Source organism: Nuphar pumila, chromosome 13 (assembly GCF_984573655.1).
Source record: "Nuphar pumila chromosome 13, dmNupPumi1.hap1.1, whole genome shotgun sequence".
Classification (NCBI taxonomy): domain Eukaryota; kingdom Viridiplantae; phylum Streptophyta; class Magnoliopsida; order Nymphaeales; family Nymphaeaceae; genus Nuphar; species Nuphar pumila.
In genome coordinates, this window is record NC_143261.1 from 73,268,350 (window position 1) to 73,281,806 (window position 13,457).

At 38.2% G+C, this 13,457-nt stretch overlaps 1 protein-coding gene across 1 annotated transcript in view; it reads right to left on the minus strand.

Moving 5' to 3' along the window:
* Positions 1–309: 309 nt before the first annotated feature.
* Positions 310–13,457, minus strand: part of LOC149818707 (serine/threonine protein phosphatase 2A 59 kDa regulatory subunit B' gamma isoform-like) — a 130,928-nt gene continuing 117,780 nt past the window's right edge. The window contains exon 2 of the mRNA XM_089985862.1: positions 310–975. Within this exon, the coding sequence (XP_089841988.1) occupies positions 589–975 (387 nt within the window). The 3' untranslated portion in view covers positions 310–588. The remainder of the gene's footprint in view (positions 976–13,457) is intronic.

Here is a 13,457-nt window from a genome sequence, read left to right on the forward strand (position 1 = left end):
TTTCAGCTTAACCCATCAAAACTTCTCAATGAGGCTGATGAGAAAAATGAGGTATCAACGGACTAACACTGTCCCTTATTGAAAAACAATCAACAAGAGCCCATGCTTTTTGGTAAAGGAATGCCACTAGGCTATCCTCATGAAACCCATGGGAGTGACGAGAATAATAGCTATACTGAGATTGTTTCTGATGACCAAAACATCAAAGTATGATCCAATATACCATAATACGTCATGTCCATAAAGTACATTCTACATTTTGTTGCTCTTATAAATGACTAACACAACAAACTAAAGCCCCACAGATATCAAAAGTAACATAAGTAGAGCCTCAATTAATTTCCATCATCATCATATAATAAATCATTCGGACAACCATCCACTGGAGAACTACCTCTATAACAATCTGTTAATGATACACTTCCAGTGTTACAAGACATAAAAGGGGAAGAAAAGGAAGCTCAATCAAAGAATTTAATACCGTCCGCTCTTTCCAAAGCAAGTGGGTAATTCAGGATCACATGGAGCAATCAGTGGGCATCAGTTCACCTTGATTTAAAAGTCCTTTAATATTGATTTTGTAGAAGATCAACCCCCAGCTGTAGCCCTCGGACTAGTACCTGATATGTTAATGGAAGATATAAACCTTGGAACAAGAACGGCTTCATTGCTAATGGCTTTGGATGCAGCAACTTCTTCCAAGCGCTTCCATGCAGACTCCCGTTTTTGTTGAATCTCCCCGTCTTTTGATTCAACTTCTTGAAATTTAAGGAGGCACTCTTTGAAGAGTTCATGGTCAACATCCGAAAATATCTTCCTAACATTTAAAGTAAGGCTCTGAACAGCTTGATTCCAATGAGACCTTGTGTTTCTTTCCAGAGCTGGAAAGATGATGGGGAGTATAACCTTGCGGTTTTGGGTTATCAAGTTGAGGATGTGATCATTGTTCCACAAGAACAAGGCCCGTTCAGCCACCTGAACATAAAACCAATGCAAAAAGTGAACAAAAGAGTACAGAAATGATAGCTTCTTCTCATCGAGTATCATGAACATGTGTGATACATATATATCACATATATTGCACAATATAATTGCAGCAAGATTGAATGAAAAACAGAATTTAGGAAAAAGATCCCTGTGACGCATATTAACCAGGACTTTATATATATATATATATATATATATATATATATAGGGGGTAGGTGCCTGACCACTTTTGGTGCCTGACCCAATGGACGCGCACTGAGCATCCATCGCGCACGCGTGATGGACGCTCAGGGTCGTCCAGCGTCAAAAAAGACCTTTAGTGGCGCTTTTGAAGCAGATGTTTTGGTTTCAAATGGACTTTCATTTTCTAAGAAGAATACGTTTCTTGAGACATATAATCTATTATCTCTAAAGTCAAAACATTTATAACCCTTTTGATGACTTGCATATCCTAAGAAGACACAAGCAATAGCTCGAGAAGAAAGCTTATCATTTTTATCTGAGAATACAAAACATTTGCACCCAAATACCCTTAACCTGGAGTAATCAGGAATTTGTTTAAGAAGCTTTTCGATTGGAGAAATATTGTTTAACGACGAAGAGGGCATCCTATTGATGAAATAAACAGCAGTTAAGGCTGCTTCAGCCCAGAAATTTTTTGGTACTTGATGTGATATGAGGAGGGTTTTTGTTGTCTCAATAATGTGCCTATGCTTTCTTTCAGCTAGGCCATTTTGATGAGGAGTGTAGGGACATGACTTTTGATGTATAACTCCATATTGATTTAAATAATCTTTGAATTCCTTTAATAGGAATTCTCCCCCTGAATCGGTACGAAATATTGAAATGACCTCTTTAAACTAATTTTTGGCCATATTATGAAAGATTTTAAAATGCGAGAATACTTCGGATTTATGTTTAAGAAAATAAATCCAAGTGTGTCGTGTAAAGTCATCTACAAAGATAACATAATAAACAAACCCACATTTTGATATAATTGGTGCAGGACCCTAGACATCAGAATGAATTAACTCAAGTGGTCGTATAGAAACAAAAGTTCTTTCCGGAAAAGGTAATCTTTTCATTTTTTCAAGAATACAATTTTCACATGTAAAAGTTTAAAAATTACAAAATTTTTCATGTTCAGAATGTGTTGAATCTTGGATATACAAGGATGTCCAAATCTTTTGTGCAAAAGATTCAAATCCAACTTTTGAACATTGCAACACAATGTGCTCTTGGGAAAATCCAAAAAATCTATGTAGTACAAGCCTCCTTCTCTATGGCCTTCCCCAATCAGCTTCCCTGACTAGTGATCCTGTACTCGACAATCACGAAAGGAGAAGGAAACATTACACCCACGATCAGTTAACTGAGATACGGATAAAAGGTTTAAATTAAGTTTGGGTATATATCTGATTTTTGGAACACGAAATTTGTTTGAGTTTTGAGAAGAATTTTCAAAACATCCTATTCCCTTAATCTCAAGAAAAGTGTCGTCGGCAGTCAAAACGTTTGAACCACTTGAGTTATGATATTGAGACAATAATTCTATGTTAGGGGTCATATGAAAAGATGCACCAAAATCAAGAAGCCAAAGAGGTTTACCTGGATCGGAGATGCTTACTGAAGAGACCGCAACTCCAGTAGATGGGGAAGCTCCTTTAAGAAGTGGTTGAAGTGCCTCCACTATCTGAGATAATGACATGCTTCCAATAGATGTTTCTTTTGTCTCTTGCTGGGCTTCAACAGTAGCAACCTTCTTTTCATAAGGCTTCTTTAACTTTGGGCAGTACGTCTTGACGTGCCCAGGTTCACGATAATAATAACAAATTACTTATTTTCTTTCCACCTTACTTCCGTATTTCTCATCATATGTTTTTCCAAAATGTGGAGGTTTATATGGACGAACATGATTCCCTAGTCTTGAAATAGCTAAAACTGAGTCATCATCATTTTTTGAGATTCTTTTCTTCAGTCGGTTTTCTTCCATACTCAATTCTTCAATTGTGTCCTCAATAGAGGAAACCTTCCCTCGAGGAAGAAGAGCGGACTTGGTTGTCTCAAATTCCGATCTTAAACCATTAATAAATTAAAAAAAATGTTCCGCATTTATTTGATTTTGGCGAAGCTCTATATCTTGTGGACAATGCCACTTTGGTTCAACGAGAGTCAATTCTTCCCATAGCTCGGACAAACTATTATAGTATTCTCTAATACTTTTATCTCCTTGAACCATATTGCGAACCTTTTCTTGAAGATTACATATATGGGCAACATCTTTAAAAGAATACATTCTCTTGAGATAGTCCCAAGCATCATTAGCGCGTTCAAACTTCGTAGGACAACATTTCTTTATATCCACACTAGAAATGAGCCAAGACATAATTTTGGCGTGACCCATTCTCCATTCTTTCCACTTTTTATCATAAGTGAAAACGGCTTTAACTTTTTCTACCTCCGAAAGAGGTATTTCTTTTCCTTCTTCTTTAGTGAGCATTAGTTTAGGTTCCTCATCGGTTCCATCCACTAATCCCCATAGCCCCTTTCCCCAAATGAGGTGATTCATGATAGAAGCCCATGTTACATAGTTAGAATCATTGAGTTTTATGGGCTTAATGGTGACATTATCATTGTCATCCATTTTACAAGCTTAAGAAAGGAAGAAGAGGAGAAGAAGGAAAGAAAAATAGAGAAATACACCACCACAAAAAGCAAAAAATATCTAATCTTCCAAGCTTCCAAGGTTTCACACAACTAGCCTTTCAAAGAGGCTTCTTTCCTTTGAGAAAAAAGGAATGGCATGCTTCCCAATGCACAAGAAGAACTCCAGACTGATGGCTTCTATCAACCTTGCTTTGATACCATGAAAGAATGTAGCAATCCCTAACAAGGATTGTTTCTTCAACACTCACAAAGAGGATTTATGAAACAAAGGCATTCACACAAAAGAGCTCACACTCATACACAATACCCAAAAAAGGGTATACATAAAATGAAGAACAAAATTTCATAAACTTGGGAGAGAACTCCCATAAGAACAAAGAACAAAGAATGCTTTACAAGGGGAAACAACCCCATATTTATAGAAGAAGGGGAGAGGAGCCTCAAGGGAGTCATTGGACTCCCAACGGCTCCCTTGGAGTGTTAAAATATGTATATATATATGTATATATATATATATACATATACTTATATATATACATCTGTATATATATAAGTATATATATACATATATGTATATATATGTAATGAAATAAGCGGAAGAAACCAAGAATGCTAAAGCATTCACTATGTCTCACACGGACAAATGCAACAAGCACAAGAGAGAAAATCCACTAAGGGATATACAAAGGGCCTTATAAAAAGGCTACACACATGAAAAATAATATCACTATTATTGAAGAGGAGCTCTCAAGAGCAATAATAACATACATGGGGGGTTCCCCCTATTTATAAGAAGAGGAGACCAAAGGGGCTCCCAATAGAGTCGTTGGGAGCCCCCAACGGTCACATATGTGACCGTTGGGGGCCCCAACGACTCCATTGTGGGGCCCCTTTTCGATATCCAAAAAATACAAAAATAAAAATAAAAATAAAAATAAAAAATAGTGAAATACGAGAAACAAAATAAGTACCCCTATGGGGTACTTTGTGAAATGACCATAATACCCCTATCGGGTATTATGGTATTATTACATATGTTTTAACACCCCCCCTCAAACTTTACGGGGGAATGACCGAAAGTTTGCCAAGGAGGAACAAGAAGCGAGGAGCAGGCAGGGCTTTGGTGAAGAAATCAGCAAGTTGATATTCTGAAGTGACATATGGCAGTGTTACTGTCCCACGAAGATATTCATCACGTACATAATGACAATCCATTTCAATATGTTTCGTCCTCTCATGGAAAGTGTGGTTGCTGGCAATGTAGATAGCACTTTTGTTGTCGCAACAAAGCTTCGAAGCCCCGGTAATTTCGACTCCCATATCTTGAAGAAGACTTCGAAGCCACACCAGCTCCATTGTAGTGGTTGCCATAGCCCTGTATTCTGCTTCAGTAGAAGACAATGAGACTTTCTGCTGTTTCTTGCACCTCCAAGCAATTAGCGAATCTCCTAGGAACACACAAAAGCCAGTAGTTGAGATTCGATCATTTGGGTTTCCTCCCCAGTCAGCATCAGTATAAGCTAGTAAATCTAAGGAAGAGATTGAGGATAGGAATAGCCCTTTAGTCAAAGTATTTTTAATATATCGAATGATCCGGAGCACAGCACTCATATGCACAGATGTAGGAGCATGCTGAAATTGGCTTGCAGAGTGCACAGCATGAGCAATATCGGGCCTGGTGATAGTCAGATAGGTGAGGGAGCCTATGAGTTGCCTGTAGGGCGTAGGATCGTCCAGCAGAACTCCATCCTCCAGTCGTAGTTTAGCATTGATAACCTCGGGAGTCTCCACCTTTTTATCATCTGAAATCCCAGATTTGGAGCATATGTCTGCAGCAAGCTTCATCTGTGACAGTATATACCCTCGAGGAGAGTATGCAACTTCTATACCAAGAAAGTACCTGAGAAAACCCAGATCAGACATATCAAAATTATGTTTTAACATATTTTTAACTTTAAGAATACCGCTTTCATCATTGCCAGTGATGATCATATCATCAACATAAAGCAGAAGGATGATGATACTATTACCTGCATTTTTAACAAAAAGAGCAGTGTCAGTATAACATGAGCGAAATCCCAATTGTAACATGATAGCACTAAATCTATCATACCAAACCTTAGGGGCTTGTTTAAGACCATATAAGGCTTTTAATAACCGAAGGGTTTGACCTTGGTTAACACTGATTCCCGACGGAGGATCCATATATACTTCTTCATTCAACTGACCATTAAGAAAGGCGTTTTTAACATCTAATTGGAATATAGGCCATTTCTTAGATGATGCTACCGCAATTAAAGTTCTAACGCTTGTCATGCGAGCCACGGGAGCAAAAGTCTCCTCATAATCGATGCCATATTCTTGTGAGTATCCCTTAGCAACTAATCTAGCTTTATAGCGCTCTAGGGAACCATCACTTTTTGTTTTGACTTTGTAGACCCATCGACATCCTATAGCTTTCTTATTTGGAGGAAGGTGAACTATTTCCCAAGTTTTAGCTTTATTTAAAGCATCTAGTTCAACTTTCATTACTTCAACCTAATGAGGTATACTTTTTGCTTGATTATAATGGGAGGGTTCATAGTAAGAATGCAAGGCTATTAGACAAGCTCTATATTTAGGTGAAAGAGTTTCATATGAGACAAACCTATTAGGTGGAATTGATTCTCTAGAAGAACGCCTAAGGGAGGTTTCTTCTAGGGGTTCATTAAGCCGCAAGAATTTTTCTAAAGCACTAATAGGTTGGGCTTCCTCACGCCGAGTGTATACTTGGAGATTGTCACCATTAGTTGGTGATACATCATCATCATGAGAATCATGAGTATTTTCTAAAATTTCCGGATGACTAAAAGAGTCATCATTTGAATCTTCTAAAAGATCATTGATAAACATATAATCAATTTCATTTGATTTTTCCAATATGTCAAATCCATTTTCATCTTCTAAAAAGGTTACATCTTTGGAGACAAATAACTTATTGTTTTTATGATCAAAGCATCTATAGCCTTTTTGATTTTCACCATATCCTAAAAATACACATTCTATTGCTTTAGGTGACAATTCATCTCTTTTATGTAAAAGAACAAAGCATTTACACCCAAAAATCCGAAGACAATTGTAGTCGGGTGTCATATTAAAAAGTTTTTCATAAGGAGAGATATTATTCAATTTTGAAGATGGCATCCTATTGATTAAATAGGTGGAGGTTAACACGGCTTCGGCCCAAAAATTTTTAGGAATATTTTTAGAAATGAGTAAGGATCTAGTGGTTTCCAAAATATCCTATGTTTTCTTTCCGCTAGACCGTTTTGTTGAGGAGTTCTTGGGCAAGATTTTTGATGACAAATGCCATGTTGTTTTAGATATGCTTGAAAATCATTTGATAAGTATTCTCCACCCGAATCGGATCTAAGAATGGATATTTGACTTTGAAATTGATTTTGAATTTTTGCATGGAATTCTTTAAAGACGTTAAAAACTTCCGATTTAAAGTTAAGAAAATAAATCCATACATATCTAGTATAATCATCAATAAAAGTAACATAATATGAATAACCACCTTTAGATAGAACCGGAGATGGCCCCCAAACATCGGAATGCACCAATTCAAAAGGTCTTGTTGTCACAAAGGATCTAATAGGAAAAGGAGTAGACTTCATTTTGCCAAAAATGCAATCTTTGCAATTGATATCTTTTTCTTTACAAAACTTGTGTCCAAAAGGAAAAAGATACATTTTAGAGTAACTTGGATGTCCAAGCCTTTTATGCCAAGTTTCAATATTTTTGTCTTGGACATAAGTACAAAATGAGGTATTTGGAAACATTAAATTATCCATAAAATAAAGGTCTCCCTTTCTATGGCCTTGCCCAATCCGCTTCCCGGACCGAAGATCCTGCACAAAGCACCCTTGGGATGAGAAAGATATTTCACATCCATGGTCGGCTATTTGAGAAACGAAAAAGAGGTTAAGATTTAATTTTGGAACTATTCTAACTTTTGGAACAAGGAAATTTTGAACATTTTTAGAATCAAGAGTTCCAACACCATTTATTTTGAGAAAAGTTCCATCGGCCGTAGAGACACAAGACATTTTTGAATTGGTGTGCACATTGGTTAATGCATTTTCATGAGGGGTCATGTGAAAAGAAGCTCCGGAATCTAAAATCCAAGAGTACGTACCGGGAGGTGATGATGAGGCAATGGCGGCACCGGAGGTGGAAGAAGTGACCTTTAAGATTTGTTGAAGAGCCAAGGAGATTTGTCCAAGAGTGTCTTTGAGATCCCCGTTCTTGCCGTCATCTTCTTTGGTGGTGGATTCTTCAACGGAAGCCACCTTTGGCTTGAATGCCCCATTTAGCTTTGAGCAAACGGGTTTAATATGTCCCGGCTCCTAACAATGGTGACATATAATCATTTTTCTTCCACCACTCCCTTGCTTACCAAAATGAGGTGGTTTGTATGTTTTAACATGATTGCCGGGTTTAGATACGGCAAGAACTTCCTCTATGCTTTTACCCATGCTATGCCTAGTCTCTTCTTGAGTAATCTCGGCAATAGCTTCTTCTAAGGGAGGAAACGTGGATCTATGGAGAAGTGAGGATCTCACTTGTTCAAATTCGGGACGAAGCCCAAATAAAAATTGAAACAATCTATCTTGTTCCATTTGTTTTTGTCTTAGAACCACATCCTCCATAGATACCCATTTAGGCTCTAAAAGAGCCAATTCATCCCACAAAGGATTTAGAGCACTATAGTAATCTTGTATGCTCATGTCACCTTGTTTTGTGGTTCTTACTTTTTCTTGCAAGAAATAAGCTCTTGCAAGATCCTTTTGGGTAAACATACCCTTCATAAAAAACCAAACTTCATTTGCCCGGCGGAATTTTGCAATATTTGCACATACCTTAAGTTCGACATTATTCATAAACCATGCAAGGATTTTTGCATGGTTGCTCTCCCAATCTTCCATTTGATGATTATAATCTTCAATGGCCTTGAGACGAGCATCGCCTTCAAGTGCTTTCTCTTGATCTCCTTCCATCTTTGTGAGCTTAAGTTGGGGTTCCGGAACGGTTCCCATTACATAACCCCAAAGCTTCTTGCCTTTGAGATTATTCTCCATTGCGGATGCCCACATCATGTAATTTTTTCCATTGAGTTTGAATGATAGATCGATCTTGACTTCCATTGCTACACAAGGAAGATGTGAGAAAGAAAGGAAGTAGAGAAAGACAAGGTTTTACCTTTAGAAGATCTTATGGCTCTGATACCATGTAATGAAATAAGCGGAAGAAACCAAGAATGCTAAAGCATTCACTATGTCTCACACGGACAAATGCAACAAGCACAAGAGAGAAAATCCACTAAGGGATATACAAAGGGCCTTATAAAAAGGCTACACACATGAAAAATAATATCACTATTATTGAAGAGGAGCTCTCAAGAGCAATAATAACATACATGGGGGGTTCCCCCTATTTATAAGAAGAGGAGACCAAAGGGGCTCCCAATAGAGTCGTTGGGAGCCCCCAACGGTCACATATGTGACCGTTGGGGGCCCCAACGACTCCATTGTGGGGCCCCTTTTCGATATCCAAAAAATACAAAAATAAAAATAAAAATAAAAATAAAAAATAGTGAAATACGAGAAACAAAATAAGTACCCCTATGGGGTACTTTGTGAAATGACCATAATACCCCTATCGGGTATTATTACATATGTTTTAACAATATATACATATTCTCTTTTAGTGAAATACCCGATAGGGGTATTCTTGTAAAACAGCCAATGTACCTTTTATTTTTACCTTTTTCTTTTTTCCTTTTTACTTTTTTTTTTCTTTTTCTTTTTTTACTTTTGTATGACCACAAGGGGCCCCACTCTTGTAGTTGTTGGGGCTCCAACGGTCAGATTTCTGACCGTTGGGGCTCCCAACGACTACAAGGGAGCCCCCTTGTGGTCCCTTCTTTGAGCCTCCCTCCTCTATAAATAGAGGAGGTGTTCTCCTCTTGTAAGCATGGGTTTTTCACCCTTCTCTTCCTTTCTTCAATAATATTCAACTTATGACTTTAAGTCATTTTCTATATTTGAGAGTTTTGTGTGTGCACATTCGGTGTTTGTGTTCGTGGCTCTAGTGGTCACTCTTAAAGAGTGACTTTTGCTCTATTGGTGCTTCCGCCTCTTTTCATTACATGGAGTTGCACCTTTTTTACTTGGTCAAAAAGGCCTTTTGACTAGTCAAAAAGGTGAAGCCTAAAGGTGTCCTAAAAATAGATTTTAAGTGAGTTCTAGTTGGGTTTAAACTAGAACTAAACTAACTAAAAGAAAGAAAAACATTACAAGGGATTACATGAGCTGTCTATGAGATTACATATGAGATATGAGTTGTCTATGAGATTACATATTTTAACCCCCCCCGGTCCTAATCTACTCTCTCATTTTCTCTCTTCTCTTTCTTTTCTTCACCTCTTCCTCCACTTGGGTTAGGAGGTCAAGAAGTTCATTAGAGGAGTGTGTTATCATAGAGTTGTAGTCACACTTCTTAGGTGGTGTGCAAAACAAGCCGAAGAGCTGACCGTTTCGATTTTTGCATCAACCATTTTCGTCAAATCGAGGTAGGGATTTCTAATCCGATTCATGTAGATTACAAATTGTATACATATGGGCATATTCCTTGGATTTAAGATTTGTATTTGAGACTTATATCAGTCCCAATGAGATTAGGATTGATATAGATCTTAATCCCATAAATACCCAAAAACATTTTTGAGAAAAACTCTAAATTTCGACATAGGTTTGAGGTTTTTTCCAAAAACTAACGATGGATCAGATTCTTAGAGATTGAATCAGACCTAGATATGACTTTGAGGAACCATATCGGTCCCTTGGACTGGTCGGTTCTCATAAAAATATAATCTGGATGCGATGTTAAGTCATATAGGCGCCGGATGCGGATATCAGGCCTATGCGATTAATCGATTTTTTGGAAACGGATGCGAGTAGGGTCAAGAGTTGATTTATTCGTAGATCAGTTCTGATTAAACCCCATTTATGGATCAAATCAGCCCCAAGAGAAGCTGGGTCGGTTTAGTTTTGAAAAAAAATATATGTGCTTTATTTGTGAAAAGAAAGAAAAAGATTTTGAAATGGCTACTCAGGAAAAATCGGGTATGGGTATTTGGCCTTTTTTGTGTCGATGGTTGTGATGCAAGGGGATGGTCCATTCCTGGGTCATTCCTAAGTGTTTCCTCGATATGAACCAGACTAGATCAACCTTGGTATACGTATGAATTTGTTGGTTTTCCGAAACAAAAACAAAAAAGAATATGTATAGTCTTGTTCGCATGGAAAAGTAAATAGATAGTGATGCATGTTTATTTTTGGACTTTTGTATAATCAACGATTAGCATGGTTTTAATCTGTAGTAGAGGGCTAAATCCTTCGTGGTTCAGTCATGTTTTCAGTTCTTTAAGCATTCAAATACATAATTCATGTCATGTTTAATCGATATTCGGTATTGTAAGTCGGCTTGTTCCTAAGGGTGTAATATTGCATCGGTTCTTGAATCAGAGATAGACCGGCTAAGCTGCGCAAAGTATTGATTCTTTATAAGAATGCTTGCATATGAATGTGCATACCACATGAATTGTGAACAGTAATGTGGTGTATGTATGCCTTAAAGTTTGTATGAGCATGGCATATGATGAATTATCTTGCATGCTTATGACTAATGAGACACTACCACTGAATTACATGTGCATGTGTAGTGTAAAGTAGTACATGATTGTGTATGAATGCATATTATGATGTTCAATGCCTGTGAATAAATGCATATGTGAAAAGAAAATGTGTCACAATTATCATGCAGGGCATGAAAGCATTTTTGGCATTTAATCATGCATCTATGTACCCAAATTGGAGGCCTAAATCTTAGTGATAGATTCATTATGTGTATGCATGAAAGTAATAGATTTAATGTAATTGAAATAATATGTTGTCAACATTAATTCTATTGAAGCTTACAATGAGAGGGTAAGCGGTACTCCAGGCTTGATGAAACCAAGTTTTTTGAGTACGAAAGGTTACTCATTCCCAACCACGAAGATAGAGGAAGCTTCCACATTAGCCGCGGGGTGGCAGGTTAAAGAACTCATGAGTGAAGTCTGTACATCAGGATGAAGGTGTTGGGAGCTCCCTCTCGACTTGGTCGTCCCTCACCCGGTACTGGTGAAAGGTACTCGACAAGGGTTAAGTCACAAATTGTTTAAATATACCCCTCCTGAGCTGTGATCCTGATCCAGGTTAAGCCTGTGTAGTTGTAATGACCTCAATTTTGATAATTATTTATTCAATTTTATTTGAAAATAACAGGTGTTTTTCAAAATTTGGGCCTCGGATCCATTACCGGATCCATAAAAGAATGCGTAAATAACCCACAATGGGGTATTAAAACTATACTTATAATATTTAAATAAATAATTAATAGTATTTATAAGAAGAAAATAAATAAATAAACTTTAGTATATAGGGTCGAACCCACAGTTGGATCGGATCCAACTGAGGATCCGTCACTCGTAGGCGAAACCGGGTCCATTATTAAAATGGACCCAGCGTCGCGGGTCACGGGCTCGGACCCGGACCCGATTTCACTTACAAAGGGGGGGGGGGGGGGGGGGGAGGGCGTAAAACAGAATCGTGCCTAGGGCACGATTCTTGAATGGGAAACAGAAGGGGGAGGGGGGGTTACGCAGGGCGTAACCAACCCCGCGCCCCGCGATAAAAGGGATTGGAGAGAGAGTTTTGCCCTCTTCACTTGGGCTCTCTCTCTCTTCCCCCATCTCTCCTCGTCTCCCTCTGTCTGTGTGCGTGCGCCGGAGGGTAGAAGATCGTCGGCGAGCTGCGGCAACCCACCTCCACCATCGCCGACTTCCAGCGAGCTCCCTGTCACGGCAGCAGCAAGAAGCGACGCCAGTCGGTCCTGTTTCGCGTCCCCAGCCTCCGATCACCGGATAAGGTACGGTGCTTCTTGGATTTCGGGTGAGGGATCGAACATGGGTTCGATTCCATGCGTGGGTTTGAGGGGAGGTTCCCCAGGAACTCTATAGTTGGGGATTTCAAAATTTTGATAGGAGAAAAGGGATGGGGTTTTCTGATTTTTGGAGTTTAGGGTATTGCCTAGAATTGGGGGTTTCCGACCCTTAGTGTCGGTTAACCCCATATTTGGGGATTTTCGACTCTGGCCCTCGAAATCGGGAGGCCTTCGATTGTAATATTGGGTATCGCAGTTTGAATATTTGGTTATCGTGGTTGAATAACCAGATTGGGTTCTTTTCTTTTTATTTATTTTTGTTGTTGGGTTACCCAGTTTGGGTTTCGAATTTCTTGATGTTGAGTAATCCCAGGCTGGGAGTTCCCGGTTCTTGGACTCGATAAACGCAGGTTTGGGGGTTTTCTTTACAGAATTGGTGGGCCGATAGTGATGGTCTCATTTAAAAAAATATATATATATATAAAAAATATATAAGTCATAGTATACATGTGTTAATGTATGTTGGTCGATTTCATCTAATTAAAAAAAAAATAAAGGGGAATGGTGGATTTCAGATTCTTTTTCCTTAACAGAAGGGTTTCGTTCGTTTTACGAACCTATATATATATATATATATATATATATATATATATATGAAGGGGGTATCTCAATCAGGTCGAACTTGCAGTCTTATGAAATCAGTCACGATTTAGATACTTATGGATTTACGACATATTTTCTTACTGTCGCTTTAAATTCGATTTGTTAAAGGA